The sequence below is a fragment of the Globicephala melas genome, chromosome 14 (assembly GCF_963455315.2).
Source record: "Globicephala melas chromosome 14, mGloMel1.2, whole genome shotgun sequence".
Classification (NCBI taxonomy): domain Eukaryota; kingdom Metazoa; phylum Chordata; class Mammalia; order Artiodactyla; family Delphinidae; genus Globicephala; species Globicephala melas.
This window is the reverse complement of record NC_083327.1, coordinates 6884727-6906950: the sequence shown is the minus strand read 5'-3', so window position 1 is coordinate 6906950 and position 22224 is coordinate 6884727. Positions and strand designations below refer to the sequence as shown.

At 38.3% G+C, this 22224-nt stretch overlaps 1 protein-coding gene across 1 annotated transcript in view; it reads right to left on the bottom strand.

The window, feature by feature from the left end:
• Positions 1–22224, bottom strand: part of LOC115854745 (collagen alpha-1(XIX) chain) — a 304855-nt gene that overhangs the window by 154117 nt on the left and 128514 nt on the right. The window contains exon 11 of the mRNA XM_060283962.1: positions 10332–10385. Within this exon, the coding sequence (XP_060139945.1) occupies positions 10332–10385 (54 nt within the window). The remainder of the gene's footprint in view (positions 1–10331; positions 10386–22224) is intronic.

Here is a 22224-nt window from a genome sequence, read left to right as displayed (position 1 = left end):
CTCCACCCGTTGGTATCATCTTTAATTTCTTTCATCAGTGTCTTATAGTTTTCTGCATACAGGCCTTTTGTCTCCCTAGGTAGGTTTATTCTTAGGTATTTTATTCTTTTTATTGCAATGGTAAATGGGAGTGTTTCCTTAATTTCTCATTCAGATTTTTCATCATCAGTATATAGGAATGCAAGAGATTTCTGTGCATTAATTTTGTATCCTGCAACTTTACCAAATTCATTGATTAGCTCCAGTAGTTTTCTACTAGAAACTACTAGTTTTCTAGTAGTTTTCTAGGTGGCATCATTAGGATTCTCTATGTAGAGTATCATGTCAACTGCAAGCAGTGACAGTTTTACTTCTTCTTTTCCAATTTGTAGTCCTTTTATTTCGTTTTCTTCTCTGATTGCCACGGCTAGGACTTCCAAAACTATGTTGAATAATAGTGGTGAGAGTGACATCCTTGTATTGTTCCTAATCTTAGAGGAAATGCTTTCAGGTTTTCACCATTGATAATAATGTTGCTGTAGGTTTGTCGTACATGGCCTTTATTACGTTGAGGTAGGTTCCCTCTATGCCCACTTTCTGGAGAGTTTTTATCATAAATGGGTGTTGAATTTTGTCAAAAGCTTTTTCTGCATCTATTGAGAATATCATATGGTTTTTCTCCTTCAATTTGTTAACATGGTGTATCAAATTGATTGATTTGCATATATTGAAGAATCCTTGCATCCCTGGGATAATTCCCACTTGATCATGGTGTATGATCCTTTTAATGTGCTCTTGGATTCTGTTTGCTAGTATTTTTTGAGGATTTTTGCATCTATATTCATGAGTGATATTGGTCTGTAATTTTCTTTTTTTGTAGTATCTTTGTCTGGTTTCGGTATCAGGGTGATTGATGGTGGCCTCATAGAATCAGTTAGGGAGTGTTCCTTCCTCCACAATTTTTTGGAAGAGTTTGAGAAGCATGGGTGTTAGCTCTTCTCTAAATGTTTGACAGAATACACCTTTATGCCATCTGGTCCTGGATTTTTGTTTGTTGGAAGATATTTAATCACAGTTTCAATTTCATTACTTGTGATTGGTCTGTTCATATTTTCTATTTCTTCCTGATTCAGTCTTGGAAGGTTATACCTTTCTAAGAATTTGTCCATTTCTTCCAGTTGTCCATTTTTTTGGCATAGAATTGCTTGTAGTAGTCTCTTAGGATGCTTTGCATTTCTTTGGTGTCTGTTGTTACTTTTCCTTTTGCCTTTCTAATTCTTTTGATTTGAGTCTTCCTTTTTTTCTTGATGAGTCTGGCTAATGGTTTATCAATATTATCTTCTCATAGAACCAGCTTTTAGTTTTATTGATCTTTGCTATTGTCTTCTTTGTTTCTATTTCATTTATTTCTGCTCTGATCTTTATGATTTCTTTCCTTCTGCTAACTTTGGGTTTTGTTTGCTCTACTTTCTCTAGTTCCTTTAGGTGTAAGGTTAGATTGTTTATTTGAGATTTTTCTTGTTTCTTGAGGTAAGCTTGTATAGCTATAAACTTCCCTCTTAGAACTGCTTTTGCTGCATCCCATAGGTTTTGGATCGTCGTGTTTTCATTGTCATTTGTCCCTATGTATTTTTTCATTTCCTCTTTGATTTCTTCAGTGATCTCTTAGTTATTTAGTAATGTATTGTTTAGCCTCCATGTGTTTGTGTTTTTTACGTTTTTTTCCCTGTAACTGATTTCTAATCTCATGGTGTTGTGGTTGGAAAAGATGCTTGATATGATTTCAATTTTTTTAAATTTACTGAGGCTTGACTTGTGACCCAAGATGTGATCTATCCTGGAGAATGTTCCATGCGCACTTGAGTAGAAAGTGTAATCTGCTGTTTTGGATGGAATGTCATATAAATGTCAATTAAATCTATCTGGTCTATTATGTCATTTAAAGCTTGTGATTCCTTATTTATTTTCATTTTGGATGATCTGACCATTGGTGCAAGTGAGGTGTTAAAGTCCCCCACTATTATTGTGTTACTGTCGATTTCCTCTTTTAGGGCTGTTAGCAGTTGCCTTATGTATTGAGGTGCTCCTATGTTGTGTGCATATATATTTATAATTGTTATATCTTCTTCTTGGATTGATCCCTTGATCATTATATAGTGTCCTTCCTTGTCTCTTGTAACATTCTTTATTTTAAAGTCTATATTATCTGATATGGGTATCGCTACTCCAGCTTTCTTTTGATTTCCATTTGCATGGAGTATCTTTTTCCATCCCCTCACTTTCAGTCTGTATGTGGCCCTAGGTCTGAAGTGGGTCTCTTGTAGACAGCATATATATGGGTCTTGTTTTTGTATCCATTCAGCAAGCCTGTGTCTTTTGGTTGGAGCATTTAATACATTCATGTTTAAGGTTATTATCGATATGTATGTTCCTATGACCATTTTCTTAATTGTTTTGGGTTTGTTTTTGTAGGTCCTTTTCTTCTCTTGTGTTTTCTACTTAGAGAAGTTCCTTTAGCATTTGTTGTAGAGCTGGTTTTGTGGTGCTGAAATCTCTTTGCTTTTGCTTGTCTGTAAAGCTTTTGATTTCTCCATCGAATCTGAATGGGATCCTTGCTGGGTAGAGTAATCTTGGTTGTAGGTTCTTCCGTTTCATCACTTTAAGTATATCATGCTACTCCCTTCTGGCTTGTAGAGTTTCTGCTGAGAAATCAGCTGTTACCCTTATGGGAGTTCCCTTGTATGTTATTTGTCATTTTTCCCTTGCTGCTTTCAATAATTCTTTGTCTTTAATTTTTGCCAATTTGACTACTATGTGTCTCGGCATGTTTCTCCTTGGGTTTATTGTGTATGGGACTCTCTATGCTTCCTGGACTTCGGTGGCTATTTCCTTTCCCATGTTAGGGAAGTTTTCGACTATAACCTCTTCAAATATTTTCTCAGGTCCTTTCTCTCTCTCTTCTCCTTCTGGGACCCCTATAATGCAAATGTTGTTGCGTTTAATGTTATCCCAGAGGTCTCGTAGGCTGTCTTCATTTCTTTTCATTCTTTTTTCTTTATTCTGTTCAACAGCAGTGAATTCCACCATTCTGTCTTCCAGGTCACTTATCCGTTCTTCTGCCTCAGTCATTCTGCTATTGATTCCTTCTAGTGTAGTTTTCCTTTCAGTTATTGTATTGTTCATCTCTGTTTGTTTGTTCTTTAATTCTTCTAGGTCTTTGTTAAACATTTCTTGCATCTTCTCGATCTTTGCCTCTGTTCTTTTTCCGAAGTCCTTGATCATCTTCACTATTATTATTCTGAATTCTTTTTCTGGAAGATTCCCTATCTTCACTTCATTTAGTTGTTTTTCTGGGGTTTTATCTTGTTCCTTCATCTGGTACATAGCCCTCTGCCTTTTCATCTTGTCTATCTTTCTGTGAATGTGGTTTTTGTTCCACTGGCTGCAGGATTATTGTTCTTCTTGCTTCTACTGTCTTCCCTCTGGTGTATGAGATTCTTTAAGAGGCTTCTGCAAGTTTCTTGATGGGAGGGACTGGTGGTGGGTAGAGCTGGCTTTTGCTCTGGTGGGTAGCACTCAGTAAAACTTTAATCCTCTTGACTGCTGATGCGTGGGGCTGGGTTCCCCCCTTGTTTGTTGTTTGGCCTGAGGTGACCCAACACTGGAGCCTACCTGGGCTCTTTGGTGGGCCTAATGGCGGACTCTGGGAGGGTTCATGCTAAGGAGTACTTCTCAGAACTTCTGCTGCCAGTGTCCTTGTCCCCATGGTGAGACATAGCCACCCACCGCCTCTGCAGGAGACCCTCCAACACTAGCAGGTAGGTCTGGTTCAGTCTCCTATGGGGTCACTGCTTCTTCCTCTGGGTCCTGATGCACAGACTACTTTGTGTGTGCCCTCCAAGAGTGGAGTCTCTGTTTCCCCCAGTCCTGTCAGAGTCCTGCAATCAAATCCCACTGTCCTTCAAAGTCTGATTCTCTAGGAATTCCTCCTCCCGTTGCTGGAACCCCAGGTTGGGAAGCCTGACGTGGGGCTCAGAACCTTCACTCCAGTGGGTGGACTTCTGTGGTATAAGTGTTTTCCAGTCTGTGAGTCACCCACCCAGCAGTTATGGGATTTGATTTTACTGTGATTGTGACCCTCCTACCGTCTCACTGTGGCTTCTCCTTTGTCTTTGGATGTGGGGTATCTTTTTTGGTGAGTTCCAGTGTCTTCCTGTCAATGACTGTTCAGCAGTTAGTTGTGATTCTGGTGTTCTCTCAAGAGGGAGTGAGAGCATGTTCTTCTACTCATGTTCTTCTACTCTGCCCTGCCCTTCATGGTTCAGGCTCAATAATTGGAAGTCATTGTTTTTAATAATGGCAGGGAACGTGAAACACAACATTTGGGAAAATGGTTAACTCTACAGTGGGCATGGCATTAGGTTGAGCTCTGGGTAGATCAGTGTTCCAGTTACTTCTATAATTCATAATCATCATATATGTGACATGCCACGAAAATATTATTTGAAGCATAAAATAATACATTAAAAACTTTAACATTCCTGCCTGACAAACTAACCCTAACTGCACCTTCTGGAGGAGGGACTTACTTGCTGATGTGTCAGATAACTATCCCTGGTTTAATCAACTGCTCGGGGAGGAGGTGGGGTAATAAAGCCACCAGCTGCCGGTGGACGTGAGCAGTGAGGACTATGATAGACATGTGCACAGCAGGCATGACGGAAGCAGGTCTCAGAGACGCCTCATTCTCCTGGAGGTGCTCAGGACTTCAGACACGTGGAGTTCAGGACAGTCAGGAAAGGACTCATGCATTATCATGGGTGCATTATTTAAGCTTCCCTATACAATAGGTATAAATAATAGCTGTCTTCATGGAAACAACCTAAATGTCCATCGACAGAGGAATGGATAAAGAAGATGTGGTACACGTATACAGTGGAATATTACTCAGCCATAAAAAAGAATGAAATAATGCCATCTGCAGCTACATGGATGGACCTAGAGACTATCATACTAGGTGAAGTAAACCAGAAAAAGACAAACATCATATGATAGTGGTCCTATGTGGAATCTAAAATATGATGCAAATGAACCTATTTATGAAACAGAATCACGGACACAGAGAACAGACTGGTGGTTGTCAATGGGGAGGGGTTTGGGGGAGGGAGGGAATGGGAGGTTGGGGTTAGCAGACGTAAGCTTTTATATATAGAATGGATAAAAGACAAGGTCCTACTGTATAGCACAGGGAACTATATTCAATATCCTATGATAAACCATATGGAAAAGAATATATATAAAAAAGATTGTGTGTATATATATGTATAACTGAATCAATTTGTTGTATAGCAGTAATTATCACAACATTGTAAATCAACTATATCTCAATAAAAATTTTTAAAAATGCAAGCTGAAAGCTGAAGGACAGTATCAAAACTAAAATTATAAAAGCAGGTAGACCATGAATTAATTTTTATTGGAGGACCTACTTACTGGTGGTATGCAGCATCTTTAAACATCATTTGATACAAGGTAATGTTATTTGTTAAAATTTTTAACCCATCTATTCATTATTTTCCCCATCTTCCACCCACTGCATCTTGTTCCCTAGCAATGGCACCAGCTGTCACCAGCCGATATCGCAGCTTTGTGATTCCAGTATTTTTGTATTCAGTATACAGATTGCATTGGTGTAAGGAGATTAACGTGACCATTTTAGAAACATCAGATGCTGTAATTCTGATAAGAGTTGTTTGAAAAACAATAACAAAGATGCAAAGAAGACTAAACTAAATAATTGAAATCTACTTTTCCAAGATTACACAACCCCACAAAAAATAAATTAGAAGATCTATCTACCTATCTCTATATTAGAGAAAATGTGCTTTATTTAAGTTTCTAATAATAGCAAATGTTTATATAGCTCTTACTGTATGCAAGGCACTGACCTAAATGCTTTATGTATGATGACCCCTTTAATTAAAAAAAAAAAAAGACTATGAGTTAGTGCTATTAATATTATCATCCTATTGTGCAGATGAAGAAACAGGCACAGAGACAAAAAATAATGTACTAATTAGTATGCCAGTTGGGCAGTGGTAGAGCTGGGATTTGAGCCCAGGTAGTCTGGCTTCGAAGATCATTTTAACAACTTTCTAAGGTTCCCCCTCAAGTCTGTTTTAAGGTGCCACTGTTGAATGCATCTCATAGTAGGTCACAGTCAAAATCACTTAATTATAAACTAGAATATGTGAAGCTGAGGTCTTATATTTTGAAGGCTAAATTCTAGTAACTCAAAGTTTTGACAAGTTCAATATATATTTGGTATGCATTATTTAAACTATAAGGGAAATATGAGCATGTATAGTCCAATACCTTTAGTCCAATACCCCAGTACCTTGAAGATCAATCAAAGTTTACACACACACACACACACACACACACACACACAGACACACACACACACACGGATGCATTTAGAAAGATATCAGAACATTTTTTTTTTTTGTCCTAATGACTAAGAGCTGCTACTGGTGATTAGTTGGTGAGCCTCAAGGACACTATGCATTCTGCTCTTGCAAGATAGTCCCACGTGGCAAAGAACCATCATGACCAAAATGCCAAGAATGTCCCATTAAGAAAGCTGAACTGGCATACTTCCCTTTAAAGGAGGTTTACATTTTCTGAAGTGAGCTTGTCCACTTTGCGGGAAAGCTGGCACAGATGAAATTATTAGAAGATACATTTATATCAAGATATATTTAATATATAAGAATAAAGACTATGAAAAGGCTTTGAATCTGTTTCACAGGAATATTAAATTCTTCCAATTTTCTCTGACTTGGAAAGTAGCTGCCATGACCTGGCCCACTGAGGTTATTCACTCTGCATTCCAATAGAATGTTCCTGAAGTTAAAATGTCCATCATGGCTTGACTTCAATGCAAGCTGAGACAGCTATTATAATGCCCTTCATTCCCTAAGAATGTGTACCTGCTCTTACCGAAAGGCAGAGCAAACTGTCATAAATGCTGAATGATTTTGGTTCGTGGAGTAAGTTTATTTTACCATTGAAAAATAGACAATGAGAAATGTGGCATGACTTAGTGGGAAGATTAAGAGACTTTTCGGTCAAACAAGGGATAAAGGCTGATTTTACCATTTTCTAAAAGAAAATTTCTTAATTTCTTAAGCTCTTATTTCTTGCCTCTAAAAATAGGGATGCTATCACCCCTTGCACCTTCTACCCCGTAAAGCTGGGGTAAAGACTGAATTTCAAATTCCTCATGAAAACAGTTTTTTGGACTATGGCACAATATTAAAACCATCACCGATGGAATAAATAACAGAGCACGTGATTCTTTACCCCTAGTAAGAGTAGAGGGGTAAAAAGAGAACTTTCATTACTTTTTCTTATTTCTCCTTAGTCATGACCTCTGAATACCTTTGGCAAAATTAAGGGAAGGAATATTAATTAAGTAACCAAGTGAGAAAACTTAATGTGCTTTGTCACGCTTTATAATGTACCTAATGAGCTATATGAGACAGTGATGGTGCTAAAGGAATAACACACCCGTGTGTGTGTGTGTGTGTGTGTGTGTGAAGGACTCTTCCCAGACCCTTGTCAAAGAGGAAAGGTCACACTACCCACTAGGCTGGGGGCTCTCTCAGCAAGACGGTCTTTAGATCTGGGCAAGTAGAAGGCACTCATATCTATGTGTGTACAAACTGATTAATTCTAAAAAGCCAAATCACCTTACCTTCAGACAACATAAGAAAAGTTTCCAAATCTCTAAGTTAATGTGACTATATTTCAGGCTCCAACCCCTCAAATCTCCTTCCAGTTTTACTCGAGTGTTTGGATAAATCCTTTCTCTATTTCAGTTCTAACACTATCTTAATTAACTTCTAAAAATCCTTGTTTTGGGAATTCCCTGGTGGTCCAGTGGTTGAGAATCCATGCTTCCACTGCAGGGAGCACGGGTTCGATCCCTGGTTGGGGAACTAGGATCCCGCATGCCACGAGGCGCGGCCAATAAAATAAAATAAAATAAAAATCCCTGTTTTGCTCCTGTATCTCGGGGAGCAGCATACATGCAGCTTGGTCATCTTTTGCAAAGCTGTAGTTAATCTCTCTCAACACTCTGACATTTATCATGAGATAATATCCTTCCTGTAATGAATGGTCAAAACCTTGGGCTATTTTTGAGTTTTCGCTGGAATCAAGCACCAAGTTGCATGTATTTTACCTCTGCAATATCACTGTGCACTCCCTTTCACCTCTGTTTTCCTAGTTTAGGTTCTAATTACTTATATTTTAGACTATTATAATAATCTCTCAAGTTTTAACATGAAAATTTAGCAACTAATTATTGAGAACTTACTCCAAACATCTACTAAGTACTAGCGGCTCCAAGAAATGGTCTTTGCTCTCATAAAGAATATGATAGAAAGAACAAAAGCACAGGCAAAGGCCTCAACTCTATGCATTTTGTAGAACACGCTGTGAAAGGAATCTTCCTTTAAACACAACACGAACCACATCACCCCATGCACCCAGCCAGAGGAGGAAAGTGCTCACACAGACCACTGCCCATGCCTGGGCTCCAGCTGTTTTCCCATCGTGTTTTCCCTACATTGCCTAACATGCATCTGGAAGTCCAAACACCTGAATTAATGCTTCAGGTTTCATCGTGCTTTTCAAGACTGTAATCCTAATTAATCTCAGTAATCTCTTTGTATTAAATAATAGGGCATTGCAGTGATGGGGACTTTAGAATCTATTCTAAGGCTATCACCTTACAGACTCTGAGAAGTGATTTCCTCAACTAGTGACAGAACGGGGACATACACTGGGCTCTGACTTCTCACTGGAGATCTCTTCCCACGACACCAGGATCTCCCGTGACAGGGTTGGGGGGTGGGGGGAAATTAGATGCTCTATTAAGTGTATGGGCCAATGGTCAGGACATTCAGCATCCTGATGTACTGTAAGGAGGCAGAGAAAATGCAGAGACTCCCTTAGCTCCAACCATTGCTGCAGCGCCCAGTCTCTGGTGGAGAAAAATCCCTTCGAAGAAGACAGAAACAAGAAGGATATCATATTAAAGATGTGAATGGGGCTTCTAAGGAAGTAAGAGAGTAAAGCTGTGGGGGGCTAGAGCCTCAAGCCGGAGTAACTCCTGGGGTGTTTCTCTCCCGCTCCCAGAATCCCTCTTACTTTGTCCACAGGCCCCAGGGACTACAATGTTCAGCCTCCCTTCCCACTGTGTGCAACCATCTACTGCAGACCAGGTGGATTTCATAGCACCTCTAGGGCATTAGGGAACTGGATCTAGCTTCCTTATTCTTTTATCCAGAAAGTAAGTAGTATGGTCCTTCAGAACCTTTCTGAAACACTTTTATGCAGATGAATAAGGGAAACTGTGAGGAAAAAAATTTTTCATTGTGCATACCTGCCTTAGTAAAGTTAGTATATCTACAGTAAATGGTACCTCTGATGTCCTGAAGGGGGAGTAATTTACACTTAGAGGAAAGCCCAGATTTGGTTTATCCTCCGAACTCCATCATAAGAACCCAAGTGAAGCTCCGGGGGGACAGCTGTCCTGGGCGGGGGTCGGGGGCAGGGTGCAGGAGAGGACTCAAGGATGTTCCCTGGGACAGGGACAGGAGCCCTGAGGTTGGGGAGTAGGTGCAATGGAGGGGGAGCAACACAGATACACATGGTTCCCTTCCTTCTGCCCTTTCCTCTCATCACTGAGATCGACCTCTGCAGACCCCTCAGTAGATGGAGATTGGGGGGGTAAGATGAAAAGTAACTTGGGTAAGAACACAGGTCACAGCAGAATACAGGCAAGAAGAAAAAAGAAAGAGAAAGGAAGATAGAAGAAATGCAAGCCAGAAATAGCAAGGAAGAAAGGGCTGTGAAGGATGAGTACACGTACAAGGCATCTAAAGCCAGGGAACTACCTGGTCATTACGAAACTAAAAATACTGGTGCCACATGTGTCCTTCAGCCATTTCCTAAGAAGGTCCTCATTTTTCTTCAGCACCAGAAGCTGGCCGAGGACCACATAGCTCCCCCTACCTGGTCTGTTTCATGCTCTTTGGCCCTCTTTTGGGCAGGACAGTCACTGTCTCTCTAAAGTTTTTTAAATCAATAAAGTCAGTGGCCTTTAAAAAAAAATAAATACTGGGGCTCCACTGAGCCACGTAAAAGACGACCTTGATTCTTGACTTTGCAATGACTATGGCTAGTTCTTCCAAGCATAGTCAAGTCTCAATAGCATTAGATAGTTAGCATATTTCAGCGGCAAAATGTTAACAGAATGTTAGAAAAAAAGTTAGGCTTACATCTTGCCCATTAACTCCGGCCAAACCTGGATCTCCTTTTTCTCCTTGTGCACCCTAGAAAGAAACAATTTATACAATGAAAAATGTTACAACTGAAAACCTTTACTAAGAAAAAACAAGGGACTTGCATTGTTTGGCTATTTATAACAACATGATTACTTCACTAATCCCTTGAAAGAAACATTGATTAAAAAACAATTCTGAGTCCTAAAACCGAAGAGAAGTTTAAAGGTTCAAAAAAAGTCGCATAAAAATGATTAAAGAGTATAAATAGAACAAGGATTATTTTTTTTTTCTATAAGCAACAAAGAATTTCCTGGAGGGCAATTTGGCAATGTATATCAAGGGTCTTAAATCTGCTCATGTCATTGGGCCCAGTGATTTTGCTGCTAAGAATGTATCCTAAGGAAATAATCAGAGATGAAAAGTTTTAGGCAGTAAGATGTAGAGTGCAATGCTATTTATAGTAGTAAAAAGAGAAACATACTAAATGTCCAATAATGGGGAACTGGGTAGATAAATTATGGTATATAGATACAGTGGAATAAGCTGCAACCATTAAAATCATGTTTATGAATTTTATTTTATACTATAGGAAAGCTCTCACAATATAAAAAAGTAAGATACAAGTATCTGATTACCAAATTTAGTGAATAAATGTTAATCAATATCTATTTTTATTACTGTAAAGTTACAAATGTTCAAAATGGCCACTAATGCCATTGTTGATGACACATCTCATAGCTCCATATATTTTTGTCTGATTACTATCTGAAAGGTATATACTTTTATTGGTTCACCCTGCATAGCTACAGTATAATTCAAAAACTTAAAAAGAAATGCTTGTCTACCTGAACATCCACCTACCTACCTGTGCATAAATCTACCTATGGGTCTTAGAAATGCTATTGGAAGAAAACAAATCAGAAAAATAAAAATAAATAATCTATGCATGCTGTGACTATGGACGATTTTATTTCCTTCAGTATACTCTTCACTGTTCTTCAATTTTTAAACAAGAAACATGTATTATTTGTATAATATGTAAAGTGTTTAAAAATAAAAGAATATATTATGTGTAGAAAGAACTCATTCAAGTTCCAAGTGGATCACACATCACTCTGTGTGTGTATAGTAGTAATAGTAGTAGTAGTAGTTATCTCTCTCTGCTTTGTGCCACTAGGGTGATTTTATTCCCTTCTTTATATATTCCTTTGCTCTTCATTTTTTAAGGCAATAACATTATTATTTTTATTTGCAAGAAAGAAAAGCAAGCGCCTCCTGGGCCAAGATGGTGGAGTAGGAACATGAGCTCACCTCCTCTCCTGGGTACAACAAAGTTACAACTATTTATAGAGCACCTACCAGTGAAGACTAGCAGAAGGGGTCTTCTACAACTAAAGATATAAAGAAGGAACCAAAACAAGACAGATAGAAGGGGTGGAGACCCAGACCCATATCCCTGTGTAAGTGACCCACAAATGGGAGAATAATTACAATTACAGAGATTCTTCCCAAGGAGCAAGGGGTCTGAGCCCCACGTTGGGCTCCCCAGCCTGGTGGTCCTGCACTGGGAAGACGAGCCCCAGAACATCTGGCTTTGAAGGACAGTGGGGATCACGTTGGGAGAGCCATGGGGGCTGTGGGAAATAGAGACTCCACTCTTAAAGGGTGCACACAAAATCTCACATGATCTGGGACCCAGGACAGAAGCAGTAACTTGAAAGGACCCTGGGTCAGACCCACCTGCTGATCTTGAAGAGTCTCTCAGAGGAGAAGGAGGCAAGTGGAGCTCACCCTGGGGACACAGACACCGGCAGCAGCCATTTGGGGGAGCTCATTCTACCATGTTGACACTGGCACTAGGAAGCACAACTATGGAATCCTCCTTCTAGCTTATTAGCCCCAGGACCCAGACCCACACTGGCTCAACAGCCTGTAGGTGCTAGTGCTGGGACATCTCAGGACAAGCAACTAACTGGGTGGGGGCAAAGCTCATCAGCAAGCAGGCTGCCTTAAGACCCCCTGAGCCCACAGCTGCCCCTGGACACATCCCTGCCCACCAGAGGGCTGAAGATCCAGCTCCACACACCAGTGTGCAGGCACTAGACCTGGGACTCCCAGGGCCCTGCAGCCAGAGACCTGGGGACTGGCCCTGCCTACCAGCCAGCCTGCTCTAGCTTCAGGACCAGCCTCACCCACCAGTGGGCAGACACCAGTTACAGGACACCCTGGGATCCAACCCCACTCACCAGCAGGCCAACACCAGCTGTGAGACACCATGGGCCACTCAGCCAGCTGCCCCAGGATCTGACCCCACTCACCAGCAGGCTGAAACAAGCTTCAGGACACCCCAGACCCTAAAGCCAGCTGTGCCAGGAATTGGCCCACTCTGGGACGCCTGGGCTCTGCACTTAGAGACTCCAAGACCTGGCTCGGCCTGCCAGTGGGCAAGACAAGGGTATGGGATTAAGAGATACAAACTACTATGGGTAAAACTGAAAAGCAACAAGAATATAGTGTACAGTACAGGGAAATATAGCTCTTGTTTTGTAATAACTTTAAGGAGAATATAATCTGTAAAAACACTGAATCACTATGTTGTACACCTGAAACTAATATAATATTGTAAATCAACTATACTTCTATTAACAAAAAGGAAAGCTGGGGTGGCAATAATTTTTCAGACAAAATAGACTTTAAAGCTATAAACAAGAGACAAAGAAGGACATTACTTAATGATCAAGGGATCAATCAAAGAAGAAGATATAATAATTGTAAATATATATGAACTCAACATAAGAACACCTATATACATAAAACAAATATTAACAGACAGAAAGGGAGAATTGTAACTAACACAATAATAGTAGGGGACATTAACACCCACTTACATCCATGGGCAGATCACCCAGACAGAAAACAATGAGGAAACACTGGCCTTAAATGACACATTAGATCAGATGAATTAAACAGATATATACAGGACATTCCATTCACCAAAAAAAGGAATACACATTATTTTCAAGTGTACATAGAACATTCTCCAGGATAAATCACATTCTAGGCCACAAAACAATAATTTTAAGAATGAAATTACATCAAGCATCTTTTCTGACGACAACAGTCTGACACTAGAAATTAACTACAAGAAAAAAACACAAAGAAACCACAAACACGTAGAAGCAAAACAATATGCTACTAAACAACCGATGAATCACTGAAGAAATCAAAGAAGAAATGAAAAGATACATGGTGACAAATGAAAATGAAAACACAACAATCCAAAAATCTATGGGATGCAGCAAAAGCAGTTCTAATGGGGAAGTTTATAGTGATACAAGCCTACCTCAAGAAACAAGAAAAAGCTTAAATAAACAACCTAACCTTATACTAAAGGAACTGGAAAAAGAAAAATGATCAAAATCCAAAATTAGTAGAAGGAAATAAATCATAAAGATCAGAGGAGAAATAAATGAAATAGACACTAAAAAATAATAGAAAATATCAATGAAATAAGAGCTGGTTCTTTGAAAAGATAAACAAAATTGATAAACCTTTGGCCAGACTCATTAAAAAAAACCCAAAAAGATGGAGGTTCTAAATCAATAAAATCAGAAATGGAAAAGGAGAAGTTACAACCAACACCACAGAAATATAAATAGGATCATAAAAGATTACTATGAACAACTATATGCCAATAAAATGGAAAACCTAGAAGAAATGGACAAATTCCAAGAAATGTATAATCTCCCAAGACTGAACCTGGAAGAAATAGAAAATATGAACAGACCAATTACCAGTAATGAAATTGAATCAGTAACAAAACAAAACAAAACTCAAGTCCAGAACCAAATGTCTTCACAGGTGAATGCTACCAAGCATTTAGAGAAGAGTTAACATCTATCCTTCTCAAACTATTCCAAAAACTTGTAGAGGAAGGAATGCTTCCAAACTCATTCTATAAAGCCAGCATCACCAGATAAAGATATCACAAAAAAGAAAGAAAACTACAGGCCAGTATCACTGATTTAAAAATCCTCAACAAAATATTAGCAAACTGAATCCAACCATAGATCAAAAGGATCATACATCATGATCAAGTGGGATTTATCACAGATGCAAGGATGGTTCAGTATTTGCAAATCAGTGTGACACACCACATTAACAAATTAAAGAATAGAAATCATATAATCATCTCAATAGATGCAGAACAAATTTTTCAAATTCAACATCCATTTATGACAAAAACTCTCCACAAAGTGGGAATAGAGGGAACATACCTTAACATAATGAAGGCCACATATAATAGGCCCACAGCTCAAATCATACTCAACAGTGAAAAGCTGAAAACATTTCCTCTAAGATAAGGAAAAAGCCAAGGATGTCTTCTATCATGACTTTTATTCAAGTAGTATCAGAAGTCCTACCCACAGCAATCAGACAGAAAAAGAAATAAAATCATCCAAATTGGAAAGGAAGAAGTAAAACTGTCACTGTTTGCACACGACCTGATACTATACATAGAAAACCCTAAAGACACCACCAAAAAACTACTAGATCTCATCAATGAATTCAGTAAAATTTCAGGATACAAAATTAATACACAAAAAGCTGTTGCATTTCTATACACTAACAATGAACTATCAGAAAAAGAAATTAAGGAAACAATCTCATTTACAGTTGTATCAGAAAGACTAGAATACCTAGGAATAAATATAACTAATGAGGTAAAAGACCTGTACTCTGAAAACTATAAGACACTGATGAAAGAAATTGAAGATGACACAAAGAGATGGAAAGATATACCACGTTCATGGATTGGTAAAGTTAATATTGTTAAAATGATCATACTACCCAAGACAATCTACAGATTCAATGCAATCTCTATCAAAATATCCAGGATATTTTTCACAGAACTAGAACACCTAACCCCCAAATTTATATGGAATTAGAAAAGACCCCAAATTGCCAAAGAAAGCTTCCAAAAAAAACAAAGCTACACATGTCACATTCCCTGACTTCAGATTATACTACAAAGCTACAGTAATCAAAACAGCATGGCAATGGCACAAAAACAGACACACAGATCAATGGAACAGGACAAAAAGCCCAGAAACAAACCCACTAACCGATAGTCAATTAATCTATGACAAAGGAGGCAGGAATATACAATGGAGAAAAGACAGTCTTTTCAATAAGTGATGCTGGGAAACCTGGACAGCTATTGTATATGTAAAAGAATAAAGTTAGAACATTTTCTCACACCATATAGAAAAATAAACTCAAAATGGATTAAAGACCTAAATGTAGCTCTGGAAACCATAAAACTCCTAGAAGAAAACATAGGCAGATCACTGACATAAATAATAGCAATATCTGTATGGATCTGTCTCCTAAGGCAAAGGAAACAAAAGCAAGGGTAAACTAATTGGAACTAATTAAACTTAAAAACTTTTGCACAGCAACAAAAACAAAAAAAACAACATAATGAATGGGAGAAAATATTTGCAAATGATATGACTGATAAGGAGTTAACATCCAAAATACATAAACAGTTCATATAACTCAATATCAAATAAAAAAACAACCCAATTAAAAAATGGACAGAAGACCTGAATAGACATTTTTCCAAAGAAGACATACAGATGGTTGACAGGCAATGAAAAGATGTTCATCTTTCAATGAAAAGATGTTAGAAAAATGCAAATCAAAACTACAATGAGATATCACCTCACACCTGTAAGAAGAGCTATCATCTGAAAGACCACAAATAATAAATGTTGGCAAAGATGTGGAGAAAAGGGAGCCCTTGTACACTGTAGGTGGGAATGTAAATTGGTGCAGTCATTGTGAAAAACAGTGACTGTATGGAGGTTCCTCAAAAAACTAAAAATAGAACTACCATATGAGCCAGCAATTCCACTCCTGGGCATATATCTAAAAAAACAAAAACACTAATTTGAAAAGATGCATACACCCCAATGTTCACAGCATTATTTGTAATAGCCGAGATATGGAAGCAACCTAAGTGTCCATGAACAGATGAACATATATAGAAGATGTGGTGTACACACACACACACACACACACACACACACACTGGAATACTACTCAGCCATAAAAAAGAACATTTTGCCATTTGCAGCAATATGGAGAGGTCTGGAGGGCATTATACTTAGTTAAATAAGTCAGATGAAAGACAAATACTCTATGTTATCACCTATATGTGGAATCTAAAAAAAATAAAACGAATGAATATAACAAAACAGAACTAGAAAACAAACTAATGGTTATCAGTGGAGAGGGAGAGGAAGTAAGGGCACCATAGGGCTATGGGATTAAGAGGCACCAACTACTATGTATAGAACAAATTAACTACAAAGATATACAGCACAGGGATATATAGCCATTATTTTGTAATAACTTTAAATGGAGCATAATCTATAAAAATATTGAATCACTATGCTGTACACCTGAAACTAACATAATACTATAAATAAATTATACTTCAATAAAAAAAAAAGAAAAAGAAAAGCAAGCACCTGATTGTAAGAGATAATATTTTAAATATTTTACAAGTAGAAATACACATGTACAGTCCCAATTAAGTGCCAGCAGCACAAACCACCCCAAAATGTGCCACTTTGGCATGTGGACTGCATTGAGCTAAAGGCAATTAAGCCCCATAAGACTCCGGAACAGCTTTTTTCCCTCTCCCTTGATTGCCTAAAAGAATTTAATAGGGGGGTTGGCCCAGAAACAGAACTATTACCAGGGATAACTTTGTATCTAAAGAATTGTCTACATGACAGGCAAACATCTGCTTACCACACATATGCCCTTCTCATCCTTCGGCGAGTTGTCTTCCTCCCCTTGCAAGCCTGGCCCGTCCCACTCCTTAGGTCTGATGGCGGATAAGCCTCAACTGCCTGACTGCCTTTGGGTGTCATATTTTTATGGGGCTTTGGTACTAAAACTTTCTTTTTCTCCTGTTAGTCTATCATATGTCAATTTAATTATTAGACCCGTCAGAGAACCTAGAAGGGAAGAAGGGAAAAGTTTTCTACCCCTACGCAATCATCTAAGACTATGTGTTATTACCATATTGAAAACACAGGAAATGAAGTAAAAATAATTTGATTACTTGCAATACAAGAAATACATATAATATATAGGATGAACAAAAGGCCACACAAACATATTCAGTGAAATACATTCAAGAAATAATGAAACTGAAGATGTTAAACTGGAAATGGAGGGTAAGGAGATGCTGCAGAGCTGGGCTCTCCAGGCTCGTAGCCGCTGGCCACACATGGCTATTTAGTGAAATTTAAAATTCAGTTTTTCAGTTTCCCTAGCCACATTTCAAGTGCTCAGTAGTGCCGACTATATTGGACTGCGCAGGATAGAATATTTACATCACCACAGAAAATTCCACTGGACTGTACTAATCCAGAGAGTGGCATATATGACAGAAAGCAAAATAGAAATCAAGAGGTTCAGAAATACCCAGAAGAAAATATCTAGTAAGGGGATCCAAAACAACACAGTGTCTAGATATCGATATAAAATGTATTCCGCACAAGTTAATAGAATAAACTGAATTCTTTGACACAAGAAGACAAATATAATTCCATAGATAGCATCATTGACTTTCAGAATGTAACTAAAAATGAATACAGTCTTTATTCAAAATTAATGGTTCTCATAGACAGAAAGCATAAGCAACTCTAAATATTAAAGAGACATGTGTCTACAAGGAAACCTGCAACTTGTCAGTTATAAAAGTTCAATAATAACAACAATAATATAGAGAACAGAGCTGATAGTCTGATGGGGTTTATGCGGCATGGCAAGGGCACAAGAAATGCGGCAGATGGCTAAAGAAGAAACAAGCCGCTTCAAATTGATCAGTGGCAAAAATGCAATCAATTTTAAAAAGTATTACTTTTAATATAAGAAGTAGGGGCCATGGTGATCAAATAAGGTTCATTAAAAAAAAGTCATTTACTTTATTATTATCACTGTCACCAACCCTTCTATAATGTTTACTATGTGCCAAGCACTGCTTTAAGCATCCTGCAATTCTATGACAATCTGGGGTAAAGATACGATTATTACCCTCATTTTACAGGTAAGGGAACTGAAGACAGAGAGGTTAAGTAACTTGCCCAATGTCACACAACTTAAAAGGGGCAGGATCCTGATTCAACCCAGGCACTATGGCTCCACAATCTGTGCTCTAAAACTATTAAGCTCATTTGTTTTTAAAACAGACTGGGGATAAGCAAAAATACAATGCAGAAATCTGGTTTTCTGCAAATCACGAGGCAAAGTCTCTGACAATGCCCCTCAGGGTAGGAAACAAATATCAGCCAGGTACTATCACTACTGATGAGCTTGTAACTGGCAGAGGACCTCCCAATCGATCTCTCTCTCTCTCTCTCTCCCTCTCTCTCTCTCTCTCTCTCTCTCCTCTCTCCTATCAAGATCTCTTACTCTTGGCATCATTGACAATTCTTCCTTGCGAGGGCTCTCCTGTACATTATAGGATGTTTAGCAACATCCTGGCCTCTATTCACTAAAGGCCAGTAGGTAGCCTCTCCTGCACCCTACCTACCTTCAGTCTTAACAAATAAAATATCTCCAGATATTAAAATATCTCCAGATATTGCCAAATTTCCCATAGAAGGCAAAATTGTCTTCAGCTGAGAACCACTGATATATATTATGAACATTTCATTTCATATTCATGATATGAAATGTTAGACGGAAACAATATGCTATATAAACACCATGGACTTTATTAGGAGTAAGTGCAATCTTGCATTAAAGTGAATTCTGGATGGGTTAGATAGCCCACTTAAAAATAAAAATGTTAAAGGAGCAGAAGAAAATATAAGTGAAACATAGCTTAGAACTCATGGTGAGTAAGGTGTCTCTAAGTATAGAAACAAAAAAAAAGAAATTCATAAAAAATAATACATTTGACAAAACACTAATTATAAACTTATAAGGCAAAAATATAAACTAAACCAAAGGGCAAGTGACAAAATGGGGAAAAAAAAGCATCATATGGTGGCTTAATGCTTAACATCATTAATACACAGAGCTTTTATCATTCATAAGAAAAAGAATAATATACCAACTGGTAATTGAGCAAAGGACACATCAGGCAATTACCCATGAGGAATACAAAAGAAATGCTAGATGACAATTACTAATATTTTAACTGGTATTAATTCATCAGGTTATATACTGGGACTAGGTGAGCTCTAAAGCTTCGTTATTGTAAATTCTATCATTCTTTGAAAGCAGTGGGAGTTCTATATCCAGACAGAAAAAAAAAAAGATATTCAAGCATTGCATACTTAAATCCCAAACAAAGTTGACAATAGTAACCAGCTGTTCCTTTTTTGTCCATTGAGAAGAAAATGATTGAAAACAAAACTACAGCATTAATAAGCCAGAATTAAAGAAAATTTATTTGACATCAGAGGTTGTTAGAGAGTAGTTGCATTTAGATTGTTTCTCAGTGTTAGGATAAATTCAAATGCAGAAGATTCAAAAACAAAACCAGTAGAACATCTCTGGAGAGTTCTTTGAAAATACGATCATTCTAGTCTGACAAAACTTAAACGCAATCCCAACCAAAGGAAAGAGGATAAATGGAAATCAGATTACATTTAAGATTCTTCCTATACCCATTCTTTGATGAAACTATTTTCAAAACTATACCAAAATTTATGAAATAATGCCATTTGCAGCAACATGGATGGACCTAGATTATCATATTAAGTGAAGTAAGTCAGACAGAGAAAGACAAATATCATATGATATCACTTATATGTGGAATTTAAAAAAATGATACAAATGAACTTATTTATAAAACAGAAACAGACTCACAGACATAGAAAACAAACTTACAGTTACCAGAGGGGATAGCAGGGGTGGGTACCGGGAGTAGATAAATTAGGAGTTTGGGATTAACATGTACACACTATTATGCATAAAACAGATAAACAGCAGGGACCTACTGTATAGCACAGGGAACTATATTCAATGTCTTGTAATAACCTATGATGGAAAAGAATCTGAAAAAAGAAGGTATATGTAACTGAATCACTTTACTGTATACCTGAAGCTAACACAATACTGTAAATTAACTATACTTCATTTAAAAATGGTTTAAAAAAACTATGCCAAAATTTAATATCCTTCGAAACAAAATCACAATGCCTTGGTATACAAAATATTGTGTTCAGGAAAGTAGTGAAACTCTTTTACAGAGTTTGGATTAATCTATTATTATCCACAATGCAGGTAGTTATTAACATTACTGATATTTCAATAGATAGTAGCAATAATACACTGGCTTCTATTCTGTGTGCTTTACTATATGCCAGGCTCTGTGCCGCGCACTTTACACAGAAAGGGCTTGTGATACTTGTAGCAGTAACTCTGCAAGTTGCATGTTCTCATCCCCTTTTACTGATGATAAATCAGTAGCTCAGAGGACATATGTAACTTTCACACACCCAAAGAACTCCTCCTACTATCCCAAGTTATTTGCTGTTACTCTGACCTCATAGGGACTTTCCTTCACTTGGTGTAATTTACCTTGTACCACATGCCCTAGCTCAACTCTCAGCTGAAGCTGTGTTCAGTTCCTATGGGCTCTTAGATACTGCCAACATCTAAGGGGGTGGGGGGAATTCAAGAGCCCTTGAAGCAATCCTCCACCAAAGGGTAACTGGAGTTGATGGATTAATGTGTCAGCTTCCTGTCCTATAGAGAGACAACCGTAAAGCACATTCTACAGGATTCCTCAGGGATCCCCAGCACGTCTCAGCCTCAGTTGCCTACAATGATAAGTGGCTAAAAATGTGCCTTTTTAAATTAGCTTTTCCCCATCCCTTTACTCCTGCTTCTTGAGACCCCTGCTAAATAAACTACCTGCTTCTAAGTCAGGAGAACCCAAGTGAAAACAGTGTCCATCAGACCCCAGTGTCTTCATTTCTGTCTGCATTCTTACTTCATCCACTCTTCTACCACTACTCTGAACACACTTGTTCTTCTGTCTCTCTGACGGAGCCAACCTCGAGTCCAACTGCCCACCTTCTCTCTTGTTCCTCAGCTGCTGAACAATCCTAGAGAAAGTCACACAACTGGGCCGATAATGCCATTATAAAATCATGATCACTAACCTCATTCTAGGTCCTTACACTACTCCGTTTCCTTCAAACCCTCGGTATTAAGATTCCTGATCTTACCCTCGGGCGAGCATGGTGCCCACGGAGAAAACAGACGCTGTCACACAAACCTTCCCTTAATGCCTTGAAATCTACGAATTCACTTACATCGATACCGTCCTCTCCTCTATTCTAAAGCATGGAAGAATTGTTTCATCCTCTGTTCCATCCCCCTGCTCCCACTGAAAGAGGTTGTTGAATCTTCTATTAAAACAAAGCCTCTCACTTCCCTCTCCTGTTGGTTTCTGCTTCATCTGCTCCTTCTATTTTCAGATAAGCTTTGGAAACAGGCTCTGATACCTCTTGTCTGCATTCTGTTCCTTCTCACTCACTTTGCAGGCCACTCCAGATTGACTTGGACCCTCCCTGTTACTCAAAACCCGCTCATGCCAAGGTCTCAGGTGACCACCAGATGCCGTACAGTCTTTTTTCTCCTTTGACCCATCGGTAGCATTTGATATCTTTTTGACCAAACCCTCCTAGAAATAACTGCTTGCTGAGACACTATATTTGTTTGGTTTTTATTCTACTTCAGTACCCACATTTCCTCATTTTCTTTTTTTGCTGCATCGTCTAAATGTTGCTCTTCCACAGGGATCTGCAGAAAACAGCTTCTTCTGTTTTCATTTTCAGCAGAC